This window comes from Ochotona curzoniae, unplaced genomic scaffold, assembly GCF_017591425.1.
Source record: "Ochotona curzoniae isolate NIBS_2020 unplaced genomic scaffold, NIBS_Ocur_1.0 contig_3498, whole genome shotgun sequence".
Classification (NCBI taxonomy): domain Eukaryota; kingdom Metazoa; phylum Chordata; class Mammalia; order Lagomorpha; family Ochotonidae; genus Ochotona; species Ochotona curzoniae.
In genome coordinates, this window is record NW_024465885.1 from 46,378,938 (window position 1) to 46,404,091 (window position 25,154).

At 54.8% G+C, this 25,154-nt stretch overlaps 1 protein-coding gene across 1 annotated transcript in view; it reads left to right on the forward strand.

Moving 5' to 3' along the window:
* The window catches only part of DOP1B (DOP1 leucine zipper like protein B), a 107,776-nt gene that overhangs the window by 32,232 nt on the left and 50,390 nt on the right, over positions 1-25,154 (forward strand). The window contains exons 4-15 of the mRNA XM_040980796.1: positions 317-487; positions 9,194-9,383; positions 11,315-11,413; positions 11,689-11,812; positions 13,711-13,820; positions 14,147-14,261; positions 16,957-17,077; positions 18,229-18,348; positions 20,266-20,368; positions 21,599-21,790; positions 22,691-23,372; positions 24,563-24,834. Of these exons, the coding sequence (XP_040836730.1) occupies positions 317-487; positions 9,194-9,383; positions 11,315-11,413; positions 11,689-11,812; positions 13,711-13,820; positions 14,147-14,261; positions 16,957-17,077; positions 18,229-18,348; positions 20,266-20,368; positions 21,599-21,790; positions 22,691-23,372; positions 24,563-24,834 (2,299 nt within the window). The remainder of the gene's footprint in view (positions 1-316; positions 488-9,193; positions 9,384-11,314; positions 11,414-11,688; positions 11,813-13,710; positions 13,821-14,146; positions 14,262-16,956; positions 17,078-18,228; positions 18,349-20,265; positions 20,369-21,598; positions 21,791-22,690; positions 23,373-24,562; positions 24,835-25,154) is intronic.

Consider the following 25,154-nt stretch of genomic DNA (forward strand, 5'->3'; position numbering starts at 1 on the left):
TTACCCAAATCATTCACGATGCAGTTCACGGGACTGGAAAATGGCCAGCAAGCAAAATGAGCATGAGGGCCCAGGTGTGCCTCAGCTGTGAGGCCAGCACCAGGAGATGCCCGGGTGCACCTGCCAGGGCGTCGCCGTGCCTTTTAAGTGGGATCTTCGCATGCAGCCAGCTTAGGGTCGCTGTGGCCGTGTCACTTCCACCCTCTCCATCACCCAGATGCCCTGGGTGCCTTTTTCACCCCTCCTCACAAGCTGGTCCTTTGGCATGTCCGAGTCAGTGATTCAGTTCTCCCGCCCTCTGTCTTCTTTCCCCAAGCTGCGGCCTGTTCCCGCTCCTGGCGCACGCGGCCATGTCAGTGCGGCCTGTGCTGCTCGGCCTGTATGAGAAGTACTTCCTCCCGCTGCAGAAGCTGCTGCTGCCCAGTCTCCAGGCCTTCCTCGTGGGCCTGCTGCCCGGCCTGGAGGAGGGCTCCGAGATCTATGACAGGTGGGTGGTGTCTTGCCTAGCGCCGACAGCTCGTGCACCTGCAGGGGGCTGGTTCCAGGATGTTTGGGTCCCGTAGGTAGGATCCTGCGGTGTTTACCTGTCAGCTAGGCATGTCTTCCCCTGGACGTCACATGATCTGGAGATGAGACGCAATGCCTAGAAGAGCATAGGTGCGTAGGGGTACTTGCTACCGTGAGCAGAATTCGGGGAATGACTGCCGGGAGGGAGGCCGTGCATGGTGAATGCAGACATTTTTACTTCCAAGTATTTTTGGTCTTCTGTTGAACATGTGGCTGTGGACCCTGTGGCTGACGAGGGCCGCTCGTGGCATGGAAGTGCTCGGACACGGAGGGAGGGGCAGCTTCTCACGTCTCTTTGGCCATCACTGCCCGTCAGAGAGCTGTCCCAGGGAGAGGAGTCACTGCTCAGCCACAGGAGCAAGCGTACACCCAGCATGGTTTGTCTGTAGGATTACAAAGTGAGGATTCACTTCTACCGTGTTCTCAGAGGTTCCACGATGTCAGCTCTGTCCCTGGGTCCCGCACTATGAGCCCACGTGCACCTGCTAGAGCTCCCCCCCCATGGCGCAAAGATGGCTCCCCCGATGCCTGCACTTCCCGACACAGAGGAGGTCCCCTGCCCCCACACCTGCAGTGCCAGTGCTGATAGGGACCCATGGGGGTTTTGGAGGCATCAGCCATCCATCCAGGGTCTAACTTGGAGGTATCCCCAAAACCTGAAGTAAATGAGGGAGCAGAATGGTTTGAGGGTGTGGCTCAAGACAAGGGTGCCATCCATGAGTCTGCTGGGACGTGACAGATGCCGCCAGAAGCCTGCAGTTGTTCCCAGCCCTCACACGTGCCAGCTGGTGGGCTCGGGCATCCCTTTCTTCAGAAGCACAGCCCGTCATTGTGCCCACGGAGCTGTCGGTTCAGGCGCAGAGTGCAATGCCCTGAGTACGTGTGGGTCCCGGTGGTCCAGGGTCAAGTTGGGGCCCTCCTGGACTCCCATATCCCTGCCCCTCATCCCAGCTCTTAGGTTCTGATGCACAGCTGTGTGTGTGTGTGTGTGTGTGTGTGTGTGTGTGTGTGTGTACTGTGTCAGAGGGGGTACAGAGGGCATTGGGGCTCAGCAGTTTAAGCCACTTCTTGGGCCATTGACATCCTGTATTGGAGGGTTGGTTCCAATCCCTGCTGTTCTGCTCCTGATCCAGCTTTCTGCTAATTTGTCTCAAGAGGCAGAAGGTAACAGTTCACGTGCTTGGACCCTGCCCCCATGTGGGCAACTCGATGGAGCTCTTGGCTGCCTCCTTTAGCCTGCTCAGCTCTGGCTGGTGTGGGTATTGGGGAGCAAGCTGGCAGAGGAGTGCTGTGTGTCTCTCCCCCCGCTCCCCTCCTCCCTCTCCCCTTCTCTCTCTTCTCCCTCTCCCTCTCTTCCTCTCTCCTCTCTTCCTCTCTATCTCTGTCTCCCTCCCTCTCCCTCTCTCTCTAATTCTGCCTTTCAAGTAGATGAAAAAAAAAAGACATTTGTCTTCAATAGTTCATGGGGAATGCATATTACCAAAGCAACAGAGAGCTGGATGGGAAGTAGGGCTGCCGGGATTAGAACCAGCTCCCATATGGAATCCCAGCGTGTGCAGGGTGAGGACTTTAGCCACTAGGCTATGGCACCAGGCCCTTGCTGATTCATTTTCAAATGCCTGTGACAGCCAGGTCAAAGCGAGGGCCCTAGAACTTCTGAGCCTCCCCTGTGGGCAGCAGCTACCCCAGGAACATCAGTAGAAAGCTGGACTGGAAGCAGAGCAGCTGGGGCTTGAGCCACACTCCAGCACAGGACGTGAGCATCCAGGGGGCTGCTCAGGCTGCGCACCCCAGCACCCACCCACCTTTTCATTCTCTGTGCAGCAACCTCGTACGACAAGTGGGCGCCGTCCCCACCACTGACTGCCTTCTTTCCAGTCTGCAAATGTGAGCCACACTCGCTGGCCTGTTTCTGTTTGTTTTCCGACTTGATAAATGAGGGCTCATTGGCACAGTCTTGGAGCTGCTTCCCAGTGCTGGTTTTCCCCTAATATTGTGGTTTCTTGCCATTGAACCAAGAGCTGAGTCAAGCTGCGTGAATCACTGAGCAGATGGAGCTGTGGCAGCATGCCACGTCCTTGCGTCTGCAGCCCCCGGAAGCTGTCAGCTTCCCACGCTGGTGCTGGTCAGAGGTCATGTGATCAGTGCTGGGGCGTGGCAGGCCCCTTCAGCGGTGACACTGTGTGCGTGTGTGTGTTGATGTAGCCACGTTAGTCCTAGACAGTTGGGCAACTCCTGGCCCCCTGAGTGCTGAGGCTTGAAACACGGGTTTCGCAGAGACGTGAAGAGGGCGGGGTGGGGAGGGGCCGTGGTGTCCCTTTGGCGGGACTCACAGAGAGGGTTGTTCACTCAGGCCAGCAGTCAGAGGTGACAGGTGAGAGCAGAGGCTGGTGAAGTGGGAGGAATGGATGCTGGGGCTGGGATCAGGCTGTTACTCACCGTGGCTAACCCTTCGAGGCCAGAGCGCCCCCTGCTGGGCTTAGGAAGTATCTCCATAGCTGCTTTCTGCTGTGGTTTCCAGTGAGGCAGGGCAAGTACTGGCTTACTGGGGCTTCTCACATGAACCGTTGATTCCAGGCTGGGTGTTCAGTACCAGATTTCAGATGCTGCTTGGGAGAGCCTGCCTTCCATATCAGTGTCTGGGTTCAAGTCCCACCTCTGCGTCTGATTCCAGCGAGGACCCCTGTGTTTAGATCCCTACCTCTCACATGGGATTACCCACGTGAAGTTCCTGGCTCCGACTGTCCCGGACATTTGAAGAGTGAATGTGGATGAGGGGACCTTGTGTGTGTGTGTGTGTCTCTCTCTTACTCCCTCTTCCCATCTTTCAGATAAAACACTAAATTACAGCTGTGGTTCACAGCGGGGATGATGTTGGCATGGCGTGCTAGGTGGCCGTCTGTGGAGGCGTTTGTGGCCGCCTCAGCCAGAGCAAGGGATGTGGCTGGTGTGCAGTGGGGTAGCATCTTACAGCACACAGAGCTGAGCCCACGGCAACGACGCACCCGACCCAGATGTTGGCAGTCCAGGCTGAGAAGATACCATGGCTGTGTGGGCCAGGCGGCTCCAGGCGCCGTGACGATGAGGCCTGCTGGGGACCTGGGGTCCTCGGAGTCGGACTCTGCCGGGCATGCTATGCTCGTCCAGCTTCTGGAGGTCACAGCAAAGCTGGGAGGCCTCCTGACGGCCCAGGTCCCTCGGCAGCGGCTGTGACCAGGCCAGGCCAAAGCCAGCATTCAGGAGCTTCATCCAGGTCTCCCACATGGTGGCAGGGGCCCAGGCACTTGGGCCGTCATCTGCTACTTTCCCAGACTGTTAGCAGGAACTGGGTGGGAAGTGGAACAGCCAGGACTCGAACTGACACCCCTGTGGTTTGCTGATGTTGTAGGCAGCAGTTTTATATGCTACACAACAACTTTCCAAGTGATTCTTACCTAGTACAAAGTTTTAATTGTTGTTCCCTTGACAGCAGCGTATTATTATTATTTTGTTTTTTAGTAAAATGGGACTTATAGAAAGAAGCAAGCATTTCTTTAATTCAGAAGAAGCCAGTGCCCTCTGGCTGTCAGAAAAGGGCGACACGCACAGCACGTCCTGACTGTGGGCAGTCCCCAGCGGCCTGGGCTCTGCAGGGCCCGCTCTGTGGTCCTGGTATCCAGTGCCTTTCGTGGGCTGCCCGAACATTGAGCTGCTCATGTGGGATGCCCAAAGCGGGCAGCCGTGGGGCCTTTGAGACAGATCTGTGGCTGAGAGTCTGGTGGTCGCTCAGGACTCTGCAGCCACCCAGAGGCTGCCTGGCAGGCCTGCGCGCACAGCACATGGACGTCCATCCGACCAGCCTCCTGTGGCCACACCTGGCAGGGGGTGCCGCTGCCAGTGCTGGGCTTTTGCAACAGTGCTGTCAAAGCCGTTTGCCTCGGCCTCTAACGGAAGCCCCCTGGGTAACCCAGCCAGCACACCCGTCAAGTCAGACCTCTTCTGTTTGTTTTTTTCTTCCCAAAAAGATAGTACCAAACATCACTTTTTAATATGTATTATCTTTTTTTTATTAATAAAATTTATTTTGACATTCTTTACATACTTAGAGTAAGAAGGTTCAAGGGCTACAGGAAAGTGGATAATACTAGTATGTTTTCCATATTGTTACCTTCATGTTTAAAGGGGGGATATTAAGGGAGAAGGCCCACTCAATTTCCCACCCTCCCCAAGTCCCGGATGTAGGGCATGCTCTGAGGTTCTTGCTCAAGTGGTTTTGATATTGCAACAGTTATGAATCGCTGTCAATCTTGCCACTCTAAGCACTATGAGATCTTTGAAAAATCCACTGATTGACATAGTCCATCATAGCTGAGATGGTTGGTTGACCCGTTCTGTCTTCTCTCTTTTCTTCATTAGGGTTCTGAGTCCAGCATTTAGATTAGGAAGATCTCCAAAGAAACTTCTTGTATGTGCTAACAAGTACAGGGCCTGGCACCGTCCATCGCTCCAATCAGCTGGTGGTTGCAATTGCTGGGTTGGTTCTGTTTTTACTCCCGACTTCCACTGGAACCAATGGGTGTTGCAGTCCAGCCTGGTTCTGCCCAGCACATACTCGGCTCTCACATAAACCAGTGGGAGCTGCAGCCTAGTTGGAGTGACCCACAATAACCCCCACCAGGCCCGCCCCCTACCCTGGTTTGCCAGTAAGTGTAGCAGTAATCCAGTCTGTCCCACACCCCATTCCACCCCAGCCGCTGTTTAGTTTTATGTCCTCCCGTGGAAGTGGTAACCCAAGAGGGATGAGCCCACTATTACCCTCCCAGGCCTCTCCCACTCCCGGATTCCAGTTGATGCTGCCCAAACAAACCTCGCCTACTTTAATTCTGTTTGCACCAGTAGGAATAATCCGCCGAGCCCGGCTTTTCCCTGATCTAGTCCACATGAGGCGCACAGGTGTGGTAGCTCTGCCTAGTCTGGTCTGCCCCCATCCCAGCCCATGCTCTCCTGCGGAAGTAGCTATCCTGCAAAGGAACCCTCCCTTATTCACCTGCTGGCTCTGCCTACTTCCTTTCTTGTTCTCAGGCTGGTTGGACACTGCGGTCCCCTCTGGTACAGGCAACCTCACCTCGGCATTCCATATTGTGCACTAGTCTTTGTCGCGACTGAACCTGGGTCGACCCACACTGGTGCTTGGATTTGCCAGTGGATGACGTAGACAGATTCAGCCTGGTCTTGCCCCCACGTCTGCCAAGTGTATGCCAGTGGGTAGCTTTCCATGGCCTTTTCTGGGCTGTTTCCTATCATGTTTCTTGCGCTGACCTGCCGGGTCTGTGTCCTGCCAGAGGAGTTGCCCAGGCTCCTCCATCAGAACCTCTCCCAATGCCAGGTTACACGCTTACCAGTGGGTCCATGAGCCAACCCTACTCAGTCCACCTCCTGTCATAGCAGGAACTGTGGCTTTTCCTGACTGGCCTTCCACCCAATCTGGTTCTTGCTGTTGGATGTTTCAGCCCAGCCATGGTTTGTCCATACCTACGTATGGCTCACACATGGCTCAGTAGGGGTTTGAGACCTTGCCTAGTCTATCACACATCTGCCCTGGTCCTCCAGAACACCAGGGGGAGTCGGGGTCCAGCCCGGTTCGGTGCATCCAATCCCAGTCCACACTTGTGCCAAGGGAGACTGCAACTGTATCCAGATCAGAACGCAGCCCCCCTTCCAGGCCACGCGCCTCTTTGTGGGAACCTCAGCCCAGCTAGGGTTGTCCCCTTTGCTCCCCAACCGGGTCTGTTCCCAGCCATAGCTCACTCGCATGCCAGTGGTTGCTCTGACTCAGCTTGGCACAGCTCCTCACCTGTCCCAACCTCTGCCTTAGACACTGTGGCTTCATGTCCCTGGCTCCCGCAGACCAGTAGGTACAAGAGCCTAGCTTGGCATGACCTTTGCTCCCTCCTGGTTTCTAGTTTTACTTGTGGGCTAAGGTTTGCTCATTCGTACCAGATCTACTCTGTTCCCTACCAGTTGACACATTAGCCAGCCGTTGGAGCTACTTTTGCAGGACAAGCCCCAAGCCCAGGCTTCTGCATGGACTGGTATTTGGTGCCCAGCATTATTAGTGATTACAAATTTTACAAAGGAAGAGTTACTGCCTGTTTCAGGTCCGAGAATCACAATGGGATCAACCTGGAGCTAATTAAGCAGTGACTCAAAGAACCAAATCTCCAGAGCTCCCCAGCCGGGTGGCCAGCAGGCGGAGCCTGGCACCAATGGCGCACTGGCCGCCCGGGAACGGCTCACCATGTGCCCATGGCGGCTGTCCGGGATCCAGGCATGAGACGCCCCGTCCTGAGACCCACCAGCTGCCGGGAGGCTGCTGGAGGTTTAAATTCCCAGGCCCAAGGTCGCGCCCCTCCCAAATCCCCTTCACCGCCCAATGAGGGCAGCAGGTGGGTGCCGGACCTGCCCAGTCCCGGAGGCCTCCCCCCTCGGGTCTACTCACCCCAAAGGAAGCAGCCTCTGGAAACCAGCAGGCCGGACACGGCTCACCATGTGCCCATGGCGGCCGTCCGGGATCCAGGCATGAGACGCCCCGTCCTGAGACCCCTAATATGTATTATCTTTTTTAAAATATTATTTATTTTTATTGGAAAGGTAGATACACAGAGAGGAGAAGAGAGAGGAAGGAAGATCTTCCCTCTGCTGATTCACTCTGCAAGCAGCCTCAAAGGCTGGAGCTGCGCCGATCCGAAGCCAGGAGCCAGGAGCTTCTTCCGGGTCTTCCACACGGGTGCAGGGTCCCAATACCTTGGGTCGTCCTCAGCTGCTTTCCCAGGCCACAAGCAGGGAGCTGGATGGGAAGCAGAGCCACTGGAATTAGAACTGGCGCCCATGTTGGATCCCAGTGTGTGCAAGGTGAACACTTTACCAGCTAGGACACCACTCCGGGCCCCCAGACGTCACTTTTTATAAACATATTATAAGGGAAACACACACACACACACACACACACAACAACAACAACAACAACACCTTCCAACCCAGGGCGGGTGCTGTGGCGCAGGGGGTTAAGCCACTGCCTGCTGCTTCTGCATCTCACATCCGAGTGCTGGGTGCATCCCAGCTGCTCTGCCTCTGATCCAGCTCCCTGCTCACGTGCTTGAGAAGCAGAAGATGTTGGCCCAAATGCTTTGGGTCCTGCCACCACCTGGGAGCCCAGGTGGAGCTCCTGGCCTGACCCTGCCACAGTCCCAGCTGTTGTAGCTAAATCTCCCTCCCTCCCCTATGCCTTCTCTGTTATTCTGTCTTCCACATCAATTGATCTTTTATTAAAAAAAAAATAAATAAGCTTCAGACTCACATTGAAGAAGAACATCCATGTACAATTTATAAAGGCTTTAGATTTTTTTTTTTTTGTATTAAATAGTGTTATAATCATTGAGCTGATTGCAGCTAAATAAGGCAAACACCCAGGGTTGCAGGCAAGGGTGGTTTTCATCTGATGGATTTGCCTTTGCCCGGCAGCAGGTCAGACACTTGGCAGTGCCCAGGCTGTGTCAGAGTGGTTTCTCCGCAGCCAGAGGCACTGCCTGCCTGTCTCCACACTGAGTCCCCCCGCCAGCTGGCACCTGGACCAGGGGCTGACTCCAGCTGCCAGGGTGAGCCCCACGCCACCCTGGCCTAGTCCTGGCACCTGGGCCAGGGGCCGACTCCGGCTGCCGGGGTGAGCCCCGTGCCACCGCTGGGCTAGTCCTTCTGTCACTTGTTTTCTTTGCAAAGAGGCAGCATGAGGAGGAACGAGAACTCAGAGCCGTGAGCGAGCTCACACACGAGGGCGCGCGCCTGTGCTGTCTTGTCAGCGAGTATGCTCTCCGAGCCCACAGGTGATGTCTCGGTTGGCAGGAAAGGCCCTTCACTCAGTTGCAGGTCCACCTGGAGCAGAGCAAGGCCTGCCCCTTGACCCCGCCACCGCTGCTGCCGCCCCCACCAAGGAGGCGAGAAGTAGCCAGAGATAAGGGGTGACATAAGGGTGCTACAGGCAGATGGAAAACAGCGTGTGATTCTCAAATCATCAGATGTCACGTGGCAGGTGCGGACCACACTCAGGTCGCAGGTGTCTCCATGTCTGCCTGCGTCTTCAGCCCATGTCGTCAGAGGACAATGGACAGACCGAGGCCCTGGCTGCTGGGTTTCTCCCCAGATGCCCTCAGCAGCCAGGCCAGCGCAGGGACCCAGCAACAGGAGCCATCACCTGCCACCGCCTGGGGCCCCTGGCAGCAGGAAGCTGGAGTCAGCAGCTTCAGCCGGGATCAGACCCCCTCCCAATGCTTGGTGTTTGGGGAGACGCAAATGGCTGCTTAGGCTTTGGTGTAGAGTGGCTCTCTGCCCCAGCTCTGTTGATGTTCCTTGCCACGAGTGTTATGGTCACCGCAGCCAGGCGCTGGATGTTGCATCTGCGGCGCTGTGTTGTGGAACTGATCAGATGTAGGACTTGTCCATGATGCGCTTAACGAACAGATCCCCATGACAGCAGGCATGCCCAGGAGGGTCAGCGGCTGCGGCAGGTCACAGTGGTGGGTCCCCCACCCCAGGGAGGCTCACCCCTACTACAGTCACCACAAGCCGGTCACTCTTGCTTGTCTCCCCACAGAACGGATGCCCTGCTTTTGAGGCTGTCACTGGCAGTGGGCAGGGAAGTGTTCTACGCGGCCTTGTGGGGGAGCGTCCTGGCCAGCCCAGCCGTCCGCCTGCCTGCCTCGCTGTTCGTGGTGGGGCACATCAGCAGGGACCTGCCCGGCAAGGAGCAGAAGTACATGCTGGGCACCGACTATCAGCTCACGGTGGGTGCTCGGTCCCCCTGGGCGGGTCACAGGTGGGGAACAGTGGTGCATATGGGGGCAGGGAGAGCCAGGCAAAGGCAGGAGCTCGCGATGGGGGTGATGAGGGTGAGTGGGAAGATCTGTGCGTTCCGGTCTCTCACACCCAACAAGGGCTCAGCCCTTCGCTAGACCTGCTCCACCCCCTGCCTCTGCTCCCCTTCTCGGGCTCCAGTCCCTCTTGTTCCCGCTGGCTGCTCTCAACCCTGAGTTTTTAGAGTTCCCGGATGTCCGGATGTCTGACTCCAGCCTTGTGCCCTGGCGAGGTCATCCCACTCTTCCCCTAGTACTTGAATGCTGCTCCTAGTACTTGAATGGCTTGCTGTCTGTCGCCACCTGGTGGTGGACCCCCACTTAGCATTTTAATGCCACTTTATGCCAAGTGCTTAACCTTGGTGAATCCATTTCTTTGCAAAATGGGGGTCACGAATCAGCTACTCCGGCCTGCCTGGAGGTTAGGAAGGATGGGTGACTGGAAAATCAGAGACCCACCCCCAGTCCCAGCCCTGTCCACATCACCTGTCCCTTTGTCTCCATTTTCATAGTCCTGCTTTAGCTGCTCAGTGTCCGGGTCTTGCTCTTGCCCCAAAACCTCGCCAAGAGGTTTGCTCTCCTTTTTGCAAGATTTATTTTATTTATTTGAAAATCAATGTGACAGAGAAAGTCAAAAACAGGGAGACAAAGGAAATCATCCATCCACTATTCATTCCTTACTTGGCCTCACCAAAGTGGAGCTGGACCAAACCAAAGCCAGGAGCCAGCACCTGCACCTGCGTCTCCTATGTGGGTGGCAGGGGTCACAACCCTCCGCCTTCTCAGGTGCATTAATAGGGAGCTGGATGAAGCAGAGCAGCCGGGACCCGGGCCTGCCACTGCAGTGTGGGATGCCAGCAGCCGGAACCCGGGCCTGCCACTGCAGTGTGGGATGCCAGCAGCCGGAACCCGGGCCTCCTGCTGCAGCGTGGGATGCCAGCTTCACACGGTGCACTCAGCACTTACCCCAGCGTTGCCCAGGTCCATCTTGTCCTTTTCATGTGTTTGGCACCCAAGGCCAGACCTCAGAGCCTTCCAGCAGCCTGTCCCAGCTCTCTGCTCACTTGGGCCCTGTATACTCCATGCAGCTACCAGCGTGGGTCTCAGGCCCCAGGGCTGCAGCTGCTGCCGCACTGTCTCCTCCATGTTCAGCCCCCAGGTCATTCTTGTAGCTCCTCCTGCGTGTATACGCGCGGCCTTCAGACATGATGCACCTGCACTCTGGGGAGATCGTGGTGGTTATCCAGCTGCTTTGGATGTCCTCTGACCCGTATCCTCAGAGTTAAGAGTATCAATCCAGGGTCCCCGGTGGGTCCTTTGTAGGATTTTAGAATCCCGTCATCTGGGAGAGAACCCTGTAGCCACGTCTTCTACCACGCCCGCACCTTCTCCCCTGTTCCAGCCTTCCCGATCTGCTGATCCCTGCGCTCTTCCCCTGGTCTGAAGGGATGGATCAACTTTCCTAGGAAACAGCCCCTTCATTTTTATGACTGTAAAGAGTAGCCTGGGGGACCAGGGGCCAGCATTGTGGCGTAGAGAGCTAAGCAGCTGCTTGCGACCCTGGCATCGCCTGTAGCACTGATTCAGGTCCCAGCCCTCCACTCCTGATCTAGCTGCTGTACACTTGGAGAAGCAGCTGAAGGTGCCTCGCCCTGCACCCCTGTGCTCCCATCTGTGGAACCCAGGTGGGGTTCCAGGCTCCTGGATTTGCAGCCATTTAGGGAGCGAACCAGCAGATTCAAGAGCTCTCTCTCTGTGTTTTACCATCTATCTCCATAAACCCGCTCTCCATAGAACTAGCAGCTTGCAGGGCGGGCCCGTGTCTGTGAAGTGAGCTGCCTTCTACCGTGTGTCACCCACAGGTCAAGTCCTTGTGCGCGTCGCTGCTGGACTCAAATGTCCTTGTGCAAAGAAACAGCCTGGAGATCGTCCTGTTCTTCTTTCCGTTCTCTACCTGTCTGGTGAGCCCGGGCCCTCTCAGGGGGTGCCTGCCGTCGTCTGAGGTGTGGGCTGTCTCTGCCCGCAGCGGGGACTCGGGCTGCGCCTGGATCACCGCGCGCTCTCGGCCCTGGCAGCCCCGGGCTGCTGTTTCCACACAGCCGCTCGGCTGGTGTGTTAGAACCGGTCTCCCGAGCACTGGGTGTTGGGGATAAAGCTTTGAGACTGGCTGTGTTAAGTAGAGGCTGGCCAGCCATCATGCTTCCTCGTGGTAAGGCTTTCTCTGTCCTTCCTATAGGATCCCCACGAGCAAGCCGTCCCCCTGCCTAGATCCGCTGTGGTCCGCATCCTGTCAGCCGCCAGCCAGACGCTGCTGAGGAGGGACATGTCCCTGAACCGGAGGCTGTATGCCTGGTTGCTCGGTACTGAGCTGCGCCGTCCCAAGTCGGCATCCTTGCAGCTTCCTCGTGCTGCCGCTTGCAACATGTTTGAGTCTTGGTGGGATATTTCTGATGTAGGAGACGTAGAAACATACTAATTGACTCGGCACTAGGCAGTCGAGTCGCCATGCTGACATACGGTTTTGGTTCTTTGGCAGCTACGTTTTTTTAAAAGACAAACGATAACTAGCATTTTTTAAAAGCTATTTATTTTTTATTGGAAAGGCAAGTATACAGAGAAAAGCAGAGACAAAGATCCTCCATCCCCTGGCCCACTTCCCAAGTGGCCACAGTGGCCAGAGCTGAACTGATCTGAAGCCAGGAGCCTCCTCCGGGTGTCCCACACTGGTACAGGGTCCCAAGGCCTTGGGCTGTCCTCCACTGCCTTCCCAGGCCACAGGCAGGGAGCTGGATGCGAAGTTGAACATTCAGGATACAAACTGACGCCCACATGGGATCCTGGTGCAGACATGGCAAGGACTTTTAGCCTTCTGTGCTGGGCCTGGTAACTAGCATTTTAAAAATCTGACTGGAGTCCATTTTAAGAGCATGAGAGTAACTCAACAGGTTAAATCACCTTGGGGCACCACATTGCACTTGTATTCCTTTATCGGAGTGCCTGCGTCACATCCTACCTCTGCTGCCAACCCAGCTCCCCACTAATGCACTTAGGGGGCACTGTAGGCGAGTCCTTGGGTACGGCGGGTGATGGCTGAGCCCAGCTCCCCACTAATGCACTTAGAGGGCACTGTAGGCGAGTCCTTGGGTACAGCCAGTGATGGCTGAGCCCAGCTCCCCACTAATGCACTTAGGGGGCACTGTAGGCGAGTCCTTGGGTACAGCCAGTGATGGCTGAAGCCGGCCCAATGGGACCCGGATGGAGCTTCTGGCTCCTGGCTTTGAGCTGGGACCTCCTAGCTGTTTCAGGTGTCTGAGGAGTGAACTAACAGGTGGAAGCTCTCTTTCTGTCATTTTGCCTTTCAAATAAATAAGAATCAACTCTGAAAAAAAGAGCGTGAAATGCCAGCAACAGAATGCAGACAGACCTGATGCAAGCGGAGCCTCTGGCCGCCGGGGAGCTTCCCGGGGCAGGGTGTGTGTGCAGGGCGTCGGAAGGGAGCACCTTGGGCGACTCGGAGGCGTGCGCTGCCTGTGCTGTGTGATTCCAGGGTCAGAACCCTAGACTGGGAGAGACAGAGTCCGGGGCTGAAAGGCAGCACTTGGGGAGCTTTATGGACCCCCCCTTCCTGTCCCTAAGGTGGGGAAAAAGCCACAAAGCCCATCTTACGCTCGGTGTGCAGGCGTGACCACGTCAGCATCCTCATCAGCTTCTTTCCCGTCTCCTTCCCCCGTGTAGAACTCCCAGAAGCCATCACCACGGGCGAAAGGCGGCAGATTCTGCCAGGACTCTCACCCAGAGGGCAGTTGTGTTAGCTGCTCAGCTTGAATCCTACGGGACTCACGTGCTGTGTGGACAGAAGGACCCTGGCCCTCAGCCAGCTGCGTCCCAGGAGCCTGGAGAGCCTCCTCCAGCCATGGCAACCTCGCGGGTAGCCGAGGCGGCTAGTGACCGGAGGGAGTATGCCGCATGCACACACAGCCTTGTTTATTTGTCCTGGACAAATGAGCGCTGGTGTTTAAAAACAGTGTCCATTGGGGCTTCTACTTGAACCGTGCACTGGAAGAGGCAGTTTAGGTGCCTTCTTGGTGCCCTCGGGCTGGAGTTCAGCCTGACAGTCCTCAGAGGACGGAGCTAGCAGGTGACAGGGCCCCTCCTGGGTCCCGGGAGCTGCGCTTTGAAGGGCCTGCAGCTTGCCATGTCTCCACACTGTGGTGTCCTCACAGAGATCTCTTAGCAGGTCGTGGTGTTTGTTTTGTAGGTTCAGACATCAAGGGAAACACTATTGTGCCGGAATCTGAACTCTCCAATTGGTACGAAGACCACTCCTCCTACTTCTTTGAAAAATACTCCAAGGAGCTCCTGGTTGAGGTAAAGACACGTCTATGGGAAGCCAACCCCGATCAGGGCATTCCTGACCCTGGCCCTGAGTGGGGGTGACCCCGAGGCCTCAGCGGGCTGTGGCTGTGTCTGCGGATGCCCCTTGCTGCCTGGCTTGGTGACTTTCTGTAAGCTGGGGTGCTGGAATGCTGGGTGCGCTCTCTGTCCCAGAGTGTCAGAGCCATTACAGCACCAGGCGTGCCAGCCTTACCGAACGCGCCATCCTGCAGCACCCAGTGTGGTCACGCTTTCCTGCACGTGACACACCACAGCAGCCCGCGCGTGCTAACCTGCCTCGTGGCTGTCTGTAAACACAGAGCCTGGCTGAGATCCTACACCAGCAGTTGGGGGACGCCGACACGGAGGAGCGCCATCACGCGTACCTGAAGCCCTTCCGCATCCTTGTCAGCCTGCTGGACAAGCCAGAGATAGGTGAGTGGACGCGCTGCTGCTGCGGGCACCCAGCACTCAGCACCCATAGCCTGCTCTCAGGGGAAGCGTGCTGAGACGCACGCAGTGTATCCTGGGTACTACTCAGTCCTTGAACTCACTTCAGGGAAGGCGTGCAGTCATTCAGGTGTTCTGGTTTGGAAAATCTAGAATTATGGCCATGCATGCACATGTGTGAGCCAGCACAACTTCCCTTCACCTGTGCTCACACCTCAGCCAAGCCTGCGTTCTGTTCTCGACCCCACTACCTACCTTTAACATAGGTACATACATACTACGTATACAGGTGAGCTTTCCTGCCCCAGGCAGGGGAAGGCGGCTGGCTGAACTGGAGGCCACGGAGCACAAGGCCCTGCCCCATGTCAGCCTCTCCCACCTGTCTGTCAGCATGCCCTGTCTTCATCGGGACGTGTGTGAACATGCATGTTGTATTCCAGTGGCGTTTCATGGAGAGATCGTGAAGCTCCCTGGTGAGCGCCTGCCACCTGCAAAGAGGTGCTGTGGCTGTTTGCTGTCTCCCCTCGGAGTCAGGGACGGGAGCAGGTGCCAGGGTGCCCCACTCTCTGCTCCCCACCGCCCTCTGTCTCCCCTCGGAGTCAGGGACGGGAGCAGGTGCCAGGGTGCCCTGCTCTCTGCTCCCCGCCGCCCTCTGTCTCTGACCCAGTCCAGTTGTGTTCACATGAATGCGTGTTTGCCTGCTTCCCTTTTAAATGAGCTGTACATGCCTGTACTTAAAATGCTTGCTGAGTGAAGACATGGAATCACAAAATTAAACACCACTCCTCTCGTATCAGGGCCAGACTCCACTTGGCACACTGATCCCATAAGCACCAGATGAGAAGGTGAGCTTTAAAAAAAAGTATCCTAGGGCAAGTATTGTGGCAGAGCAGTTAAGCAGCCATCTCTGATGCCAGCCTCCCACGTGGGCACAAATTCAAGTCCTTCCCGCGTGCTTCCTGTCCAGCTCCCTGCTGCTGCACCTGGGAAAGCAGCAGAAAGTGGCCTAAGGACCTGAGCTACTGCCACGCACACAGGAGACCAAGGTGGAGTTCCAGGCTCCTGCCCTCGGCCGTCGTTGTACTTTAGGGCGTGAGCCAACCAGTCTCTCTCCCAATTCCTGTCTCTCTAATTCTGCCTTTGGAACAGGCAGGTCTTTAAAATTTCCCAGATAGCTACCTTGCGGTCCCTCAAACCTGTCGCAGTGTCCCGTGTTGTTGCATGGTGGGCTGTGGTGTGTGGCTCCTGCCCGCTGTTTGCAGGAGTCTGGGGGTACTGAGGGTCTGGGAGAAGTGCTTGTGTTGTTCATTGAAAGTCTCGGAGCACCTGCTGTGTGGCAGGGCACAAGCAGGGCTCCGGGACACAGCAGGGGACTGAAGACTTCTGGTCAAGGTAGATGAGAGGGCCTGGACCATTTACCTGTTCCAGAAGATCACCGTGGCTGGGCTGTTACCATGTGCCAAGTGTGTGGCATCTGTGGCTTCATGGCTGGGTTCACACGTAAGATTCCTTTCACAGCTAAAGCGCCCCAGACCACCAGGAACCTGAACTCCCCTTGTCAGGACATAGTTGCCGCCCATCTGCTCGCAGACAAACCACGCGTGGGAGCCTTCCCCCTTGCTCAGGTCACCAAGAGCCATGTGCAGCTCTGCGGTTGCTGACAGAGTCCCAGTGGGAAGCCAGTGCTGCCTGCAGGTGTCTGCCCAGCCCAGACTCCCCCAGCCTCTCCCCTGCCCACCAGGATCCCCGGGCGGTTGTGTAGGAATTCTCTGTATCTAGTGGGGTAGCTGTGGTGCTGAGGGAGAGGAGTGAGTGAGTGAGTGAGTGTGTGTGTGTGTGTCAGCACCACCTAACAGTGGTACAGTGACTCTCACCCCTGCAGCCGGGCCGGCTCTTTGGCGCCATCTGGAGGGCTGGACTGGACTGGGTTTTTGTTTGTTTTTTCCTGTGATGTAGCTCATGCTGAGCTTTCAGAACAGGAAGATGGCCGTCCTCTGCAGATCCTGCTCTTGAGTGAGGAGTCCATCCAAGAGGCCCATGTCCACCGTGCCTCCCTGGAACAGGTGCCAGGCTCTGTGCCTCTGTATTCTTTTTTAGAAGTGGAAGGAAAATCGAATTAAAAGGGAAGTTTATTTTGGTGTCAGAAATTTTGAAATTCATGTATACAAGGGACCGTCCAAAAAAAATCATAGAAAATGTATTGTGAAACAGTGATGCTTGATTTCAGAATTCTTTACACCAAAAGGAACTTACCTGTTTTTTTAAGATTTATTTATTTGGAAAGTCAGATATACAGAGAGAAGGAGACAGAAAAAGATCTTCTGTCCGATGATTCACTCCTCAAGTGACTGCAACAGTCGGCGCAGCGCTGGTCCAAAGCCAGGAGCCAGAAACTTCCTCCCAGTCTCCCACATGGGTGCAGGGTGCCAAGGCTTTGAGCCATCCTTGACTGCTTTCCCAGGCCACAAGCAGGGAGCTGGATGGGAAGTGGGGCAGCCAGGATTAGAACCAGCGCCCTGGCGCTTGGATGACGAGGACTTTAGCTGGAGGCCACCACGCCGGGCCTGGGACTCACCTGTTTTCACTGTGTTTTTCCATGCCCCTTCAGCAGGATCCTGGTGTGTTGACTTTCAAAATGGATAGCTGAGTCTTTCTCTGACCATTTCCTGTTTGATTGCAGGGCCGCAGGTGGTTGAGAACTTATTTCTTGAAGTCGTCAGGGCATTCTATTCCTATTGTAAAGATGCCCTTGGCTCTGACCTCCAGCTTAGCTACACTCAGAGTGGAAACCCGCTGATCAGGTATGGGCTCCTCAGACTTCACCTGTCCTCTGGCCCCACGCCCAGTTGTCCTCTGTCTCTCTCTCTCGGTTATGGCGTACTGGGCATTGTAAAGACGCAGCAAGCTGAGCTGTTCCTTGGGGTACAGGAGTGCCCCCCACTTCACTTCCTGTAGTTTCAGTTACAGTCATCTACAGTCTGAAAAGAGTTAACAAAAAATTCTAGAAATAGTCCAGAGTTTTTCAATAATGGTCACTACAGTATGTGGTTATATTTGTTCTGTATTGCTGCAAGTTACTGTTGATCTCTTGCTGTGTCTCATTTATAACTTACACTTGATCCTAAGGGAGTGTATGTAGGAAAAAGAAACACAGTACCCATGGGGTTACAGACCTGGCTCAGACTTCCCCTGGGGGCTTGGCCCATGCTCCCCACGTGCGGGGAAAGGGCAGCTGCCAGTCTGCTGTCGAGGCCATTGGCAGCATTGGCTATTCCTCTGGAGTACTGGACAGGGCTTCAGAGGAGCTGGAGCCATCTCCTCCCCAACATGGAGTGTACAAATGTGAAATTCATACTCTGTCTTTGTGTCCCCATGCAAGAAGTTCTGTACGATGCATCCCAAGAGAATTTCCTGAGCCGTGGAAAGCACACGTGCGTTTCAATGTTAGCGACAATCCCTGGTGAACAGTTGTACCAGTTTCTACCAGTAGAGCATCTAATCGTGTGGTTAGACTAAAATTAGTGTTCTATATCAAATTATAGCAGCTTTCCAGAGTGAGTCAGTGAAGCATGCCGTGTGTGGTGATGCGCAGGTCCATTAGCCTCTTGAATGCAGATGTGAACGGGAAAATGAGCTACAATTTCACGCAGAAAGAAACAGAAAGAGAGCTTTTACCCGTTGGTTCACTTCCCAGATGGCCACACTGGCAGGGGCCAGGAGCTGGCCAGAATTCCACCCAGGTCTCCCCTGTGGGTAGGAGGGTCCGAGTGCTCGGGCCCTGCTCTGCTGCTGGAGGCATTGCAGCCAGGACTCACAGCAGCACTTCAGCATGGGATGTTGGCACCTCAGGCAGCAGCTTGGTCCAGTGCTCCACAACACCTGTTGCTGAGTTTGAGTTTCAGGCACAGAAGTTCTTAGAATTTCTCATTTTTCGTTCCTCTTGCTTTGACAGTACGATCAAAGAAAACAGAAATGCCTCTGAGATCGTGAAGACGGTGAACTTGCTCCTCACCTCCCTAAGCACAGAATTCCTCTGGGATTACATGACACGGTGCTTTGAGCAGTGCTTCAGGTGAGCGTGCCGCTCGGGACCACGGGGTCTGTGAGGAAGGGGGGAGGGCGTCACAGTGTCCCCGCTGCCCGGGCGGTCAGGCCAGGCGCCTGGAGCTGAGGCTGGGCGGGCCTCCCTGCAGTGCAGTGCAGGGTTCACCCGAACCGGGCCTGCAGAGAACTCCCCTGAGTCCAACAGAGCAAGACACATCTCCAGCCGAGAGTTCTCATCATCTCTGTGACTCCTCAGACACCTGCTTTATTGAACTCTGACATCAGAAGATCCTCTGCATCCTCCGTCATGTTCATCCATTGTCCCCCCTTGGCACTGTCCCCTCGGCAGGACCTGTATGAAGCAGTCTAGTTTAGTTTGGTGGTTGTGCCTAAAGAAGGTTCTTAAGTATTCCATTTTCTTACGTTCCCATTGAAATTAGTGTATTGCTGATTCCATTAAAGCATTCATGCTTTATGCTGCCACAATCAGGTTTAATATCATTTAAAAAAAAAAAAAGTCTTTATTTGGAAGAGAGATGGGAAGGTCAATGTTCCATCTGCTGGTTCATTCCTCAGATGCTCACGGTGGCCAGGACTGGACCAAAGCTTGGCAACTCAACCCAGTCTCCCATGTGGCTTTACATTAAGCCTCCATTAAGTGCTGTGTAGATCACTGTGGTACTACTGCATTAACAGGCAGCTGGAGTCAGGAAAAAGCTGGGAATTGAACCCACACTCCTGCTGGCACCTAACCACTAGGCCAGACACCTGTCTCCTGGCGATGTTTTCTAAGAATAAAATGGTGCTGTGCAGGTGCAACCAGCTCCCTGCCTTCCCGTCCCTTTGTCCGTCCCTCCTGGGATGCTCTGTGTGCTGTAACAGATGCATCTCCATAGCGACAGGCTCTGCTTTGTCAGTTTCATAGCAGTAATGCCACAGCGAGCCATTTGGGGGTCCGACCGTGTACTGAGTGCCATGGTCTCCCGGGTAAATAATCCTGCTTCAGTCTTGTCGCCATTGTGTGCAGCACAGCAGTGGTGTCTTCGTCCTGTCTGTGCCTGTGCTCACAAGGTATTTAGAGTAGACACCTCGAAATGTTTGGCATCCCTCAGATGTGGCATACATGGTTCTTTGAAGGAATTCTCATTCTGAGATAAACTATGACAAGAAAGGAGAAAGAACTCGGGCTGCACTAGGCAATGATGGTGAATCCCAGTGTGTGTATTATTATCTTTAGTTATGTGGGGGTGCGATATCACCAGACCCACCCTATCCTACCCTCCTGGTGCCTTCTCCATCGCTGACTTGTCTGTATGAGCCACGCGAGTGCTGTGTACATCAATGTGGTACTACGTGACTCAGGATCCTGTCAAGGACAGAAGTCTGCAGAGAACACTTCTCTCTGTTCAGCCTGCAGTCAGTTCACCCCACAGTGCAGCACGCAGAAGGCCTTGGGGCCCACCTACCCACCCAGGCACCTGCTGCTTTTAGAAGAGTGCCAGTCGTCTGTTAACCCCAGGCCTCCTCTGTAGAGTTAGGCTCTCTGCAGAGGGTGGTGCTGCGTTCCCTCCTGTGGGGAGGTGCCCCGCAGCCCAGTGCTCTTGTGCGTCCCATGGGAAAGTGTGTCAGGTGCCCCCACAGCTGGGGAAGCATCCATGTGGCTGTGTCATTCTTAAGCCCTGGCTCTTCACCTGGGATCTACCTTAGGTTATAGCCCAGGACTGTGCCAGGTGCTGCAGGTCTGCTGGGTGGGGCATCCCACATGGGCATGGGACTACACACATGTAAACCACACCACCAGAGACCAAGAGGCCCCAGACCCCCTGAGTGTGGCAGAAGGCGTCTAGTGTTACCTGGAAGCAGGGCAGCTTTGAGAAGCCACATGATGCTCTTGAGGGCATTGAAGAAAGAAAGGACTCACTTTTCTTTCCTGTGATGGCCACAGAGCGGGGAAGCAGACGGAGCCTGCCGGGAAGAGCGTCGGCCCGCCGCCCACCGTCTCGGAGCTCTGCACCCTCCTTGTGTTCCTGCTCGATGTGATTCCTTTGGTAGGTGCTCTGTCGGGAAGGGACGGCTTGTGCGTGCTGTCATTGCCCCTCTCACCACTGTCACTGGTCCACCGGGTAAACTTGAAGTTACAGAAAACACCTAATGTCAGCGCAGCTGCATATATACTCTTATTCTCATAGTTCTTGGTTTGGGGTTTTTGTTGTTGTTGTTTGTCAGTGAAAGGAGGCAAGAAGACAGAGAACTCCCATCTGCCAGTTCATGATGCAGATGCCTTCGATGGCCAGGCTGTGCCAGCCCGAAGCTGGGAGTGAGAACTGGACACCTGTGTGGGTGGTGGGGTCCCAGCCCCTCCCTGGCACACCTTATTAGCAGGGGCTGGGGTTGGGAGTGGAGCTGGGTCTCAATCCCAGTCTCCTGTAGGAGATCCAGGCGACCTACCAGCTATTCAGTGTTGTAGGCCCCTCCCTGCCCCTCTGACTATTTTAATGTCTTATTTTAAAAGGCTTTTCATGTTTGAGCCCCACGTAAGTGGACTGAGCCAAAACAGTGTAAAGCAACTGCTGGACTGGCCCTTATACTGCTCTTCTTTTATTTAGGAGTTAGAGTACATGAATTGCCTGGTTAACATTGCATAGGTAGAGGGGTTGGCATCATGGCATAACAGGTAAAGTTCCTACCCATGATGCCAGCACCCTACATGAGTACCTAGCTGGTCCACTTCTAATCCAGCATCCTGATAATGACCTTGGAAAAATGGGGCGGGGGGGGGGCCAAGATTGCCCAAGTGCTTGGGCTCTTGCTACCCTCGTGGGAGACCCAGATGAAGCTTCTAGCTGCTGTCTCTGACTTTGCCTGCCTCTGGTCGTTACAGCCATGTGGGAAATGAATCAATGGTTGGAAGACACATGCTCTCTCTCTCTCCAACTCTGACTTTTCAAATAAATAAGTAAATAAATATTTTTTAAAAATCATACAGGTGGCTAATTGTCTCAAAGGAAGCAAGGAAGCCTATTTCTGTAATTAGAAACGTGTGTGACAGTTTGTTGTTGGTTTGTTTTGTGTTGTTGTTGTTGTTGTTTTCATTAGAAAGAGAAGAAATAGCCTGCTTAGTCTAGGCAAAAAGAAAGTACTAATTTGTTTCCTGATTGGGAATTTAACATGACACTTGGGCTCTAAAACAACTGAATTCCCTGGGGTGGCATTTCTCGGCTCCTGCTCCTTCTGGCTGTAAGCCCACACTGTGGGAGCTCAACCTGCTTCCCCCACAGGAACTTCACTCCGAGGTGCAGACCCAATACCTGCCACAGGTGCTCAGCTGCCTGGTGCGGTCCCTCTCCGAGGAGATGGGGGCCTTGAGCCTGCCGGAGCTCACACTCGCCCTGAAGACGTGCTTCAAGGTACTCAGCAAGGTGCAGATGCCGCCTTCCTACCTGGATGCCGAGTTCACCAGCGGCAACTCGGTAAGGCCCCGGGAGCAGGAAGCATCCTATGGGCTCAGCCAGCCTCTGCCCGCCGCCAGCCATGGTGGTAAGCTGCTACTTGCAACGCTGGCGTCAGAATGCCGGTTCCCACCCCGGCTGCTCCACTTACAATCCAGCTCCCTGCTAATGTGCCTGGGAAGATGGCCCAAGTGCCTGGTTTCTGTCACTCACCTGAGAGACCCAGTTGGAGTTTCTGGCTCCTGACTTTAGCCTTGTCCGTCTGGAATCTGGGGGAGTGGACCAGCAGATGGAGTCTCTCTCATTTTTCTCTATCCTTCCCTCCCTCCCAGTCCCTCCATCCTTCCTCTACCCTGACCTCTCCCCTTCTCCCTATCACTTCTGACTTTAAATTTTTTAAATCAATTTTTTAAAAATTGTGAGAGATATTGCCAAATTGCCTTCCAAAAGACTAAGAGTGATCATCTTACCAAGGGTCCGCTGCCATCTTCTTGAACTTTCTACTTTGCTTTGACTTTCTACTTCATTTGGGGGTTCGAACATTTCAGTTTGGAGTCAGGGACCACAGCAGGTAACAAGCCCAGGCTTGTGTTCCGGTGTGGAGCGCAGGTATCCCAGCTGCTGACCAACACTTGCCCTCATCAACTTCTCAGAACCTGGGGTGTCTAAGTAAAATGACAGGCCCCAATCCCACCTGTACCTAGAGCATGCCGCCCCTCAGCCTCTCTTTGGAGCCCCATGCCCCTCTTTGTCCTCTTAATACTGTGAAACTTGTAAACAGATTGTCTTGCTGTAGAGGGTTTCTGTTTAAAAAAGAAAAAAGAACATTGGTTTTGCAGTCCATTCATGATTTCAGCAGATATGCGAATTCCTTGCCCAGTACGGTGGTAACAGGGTGGTAAGGTTGCTGTTGTTTTGCAGAGTCCGGTAAAAGGCGAACCCGAAGTCATCTTAGAAACGAAGGCCATGGTGCCCGGGGACGAGGAGACCACACTCCCCCCACTGAAGTCCGAGGACAGCGGCATTGGGCTCAGCGCCTCGTCGCCAGAGCTGTCCGAGCACCTGCAGCTTCCTCCGGTGTCTCCCCAGCGAGACGACATCTGGAAGAAGGGCGGGACCATGCAGCATACCTTCCTCAGCATCCAGGAGCTGATTGCCAGTTTCGCCAGCAAGAACATCTTCGGAGCACAGCTGACCACGTCCGGGGAAGAGAGCAGGTCCAAAGAGTCCACAGAGAAACAGGAAAAGAGCGGGGCCCAGCGGCCCGGGGCCAGCCACCCTGACAAGAAGGACTTATGGGAGGCCAGGCCCATCACCGTGCCCCAGTTTAAGCAGATGCTCTCGGACTTGTTCACGACACGAGGGTCACCATTTAGGACGAGAAGCTCCGAGTCACATTCCTCCCTGCCCAGTAGCCCGAGCAGAAAGAAGCAGGGAGACTGGGACACGGAGCAGGTGGTAGTCAGCCTGGCTGGCTCCAGGGATGAGTGCAGGGAGGCCTTTGCTGCTGCCTGCCACCTGTTGCTGGACTGTGCCACCTTCCCCATCTACCTGTCCCAGGAAGAGATGGAGCAGCTCTACGAAACACTCTTCCAGCTCCCAGGTGAGAGGGTGCCTGTGGTCACACCTGCCCAGGAGGGAACGTGGCAGGCTCACGAGCTCAGAGCTCAGCACGTGGGAGACAGGCCTTTCAGACTAGCACCCATCCTGGGGAGTCCAGGCAATTGCTGTGCTGTTGGGAACCTCCTGGGGACACCAGCATTCTGGAGAGAAGGCAGGCTGCCTGTGGGGGCCACGTTTGTTTCCATCCTTATTTTTCAGTGAGTTGTAAATGTTTTTGACTTCTGTCTCACTCCATGGCAAGTTGGTAAGGACTGAAACTGTGTTTTTGCTGTATTTACTTACTTTTGCTCTCTAGGTCTTTTTATTTTTTTTTTTAATTGTTATTCATATATTGATTTAGAAGACGGAGTGACAGAGGAAGAGACAGATTTCTATCCCCTGGGTCATTCCTCAATTGGCTACAACAGCTAGGAACTCAGCTGCGATCTGCCACAGGACCCAAGTACTCGGGCCGTCTTGCACTGCCTTCCCAGTTACATCAATGGGGTCAGATCAGGAGAAAGGACTTGACCTCCAATATGGTTGCCGGGCCACAACACCTTGCCCTGCACCATAGCACCGCCCCCTCCAGCCCCCAGATCTGTATTCCTTAGACCTTGGACATTAACACAGCTCATCAGAAACCCAGAACATACAAGGAATCTTCAGAAATTGCATGGAAAGTGCATCTCATGTATAGATATTCAGACATTTTGTGAAGTACCCTCATGGTAGTCAGGACTGTTTCATGGCACATACTGGTTTGCTGGGCAATCAGAGCAGCACCCCGAGCTGGACTGCTGAGATGTTTGCCCTTGCAGTTCCAGAGGCCATGCTCACAGGACTGCCTGGTCCCTCCCTCTGGCACTCCTGCCCGAGCTGCTTCCCGTCTGGGTGTGCATTGGTGCTTGCAGGGGAGTCGCCCTGTGTGGCTCTTGTCCCATCACATTTTCCTCTCACGAGGGCACCGACCATGGTGGACCGGAGCTCTTCCCACTGGCCTCCTCTTACCTGGATGGCATCCGTTCAGACCCTGTTTCCATGTTGGCACCTCCCCTAGAAGGCCAGCGCACTGCCACCTCCTGAGGTCCCAGGGCGGATCCGGCTGCGGTGGGACCTGCACTCCAGGCCCCATTCTCCCTCCCATGCTCTTCTTGTTGTACCCATCTGCTCTTGCTGGCTCCCTTTCAGGAGCTGGTGACCCAAGTTTCCCAGCATGGCTCAAGTCCCTCATGACGATCAGCTGCTGTGTCAATGACTGCTACCTGCAGAATGTGGCCATCTCCACTCTGCTGGAAGTGATCAACCACTCACAGTCCCTCGCACTGGTCATTGAGGACAGGATGAAGCGCTACCGAAGTTATGGACACAACCCGTTTCTCAGCAAGCTGCAGATGGTCACTGTTCCTCCCATTGCTCCAGGGATACTGAAAGTTGTTGCGGAAAAAACTGACTTCTACCAGGTACTTCCTGCTGGAGAGAGGATGGCAGGGACATGTGCACAACTTGTCTAAGGTCATCCCTAAGGGTGTGCCTGCTGACTAACTAAGTGTGGCTCTTCTGGGGGACACCCAGAGGTCGCCTAAGAGCCCCCGAGACTGCCTTGTATCCCGAGCTTATGCATGGCTTCTTGGGTTTGTTTGCTTTAAGACTTACTTACTTGAAAGAGTTACAGAGAGGGAAAGGTGGAGAGAGATCTTCCACCCAATGATTTACTCCCCAAAAAGGCCACAGCAGCCAGGGAGGGCCAGGAGTGTCTTCTGCGTCTCTCACGTGAATACAG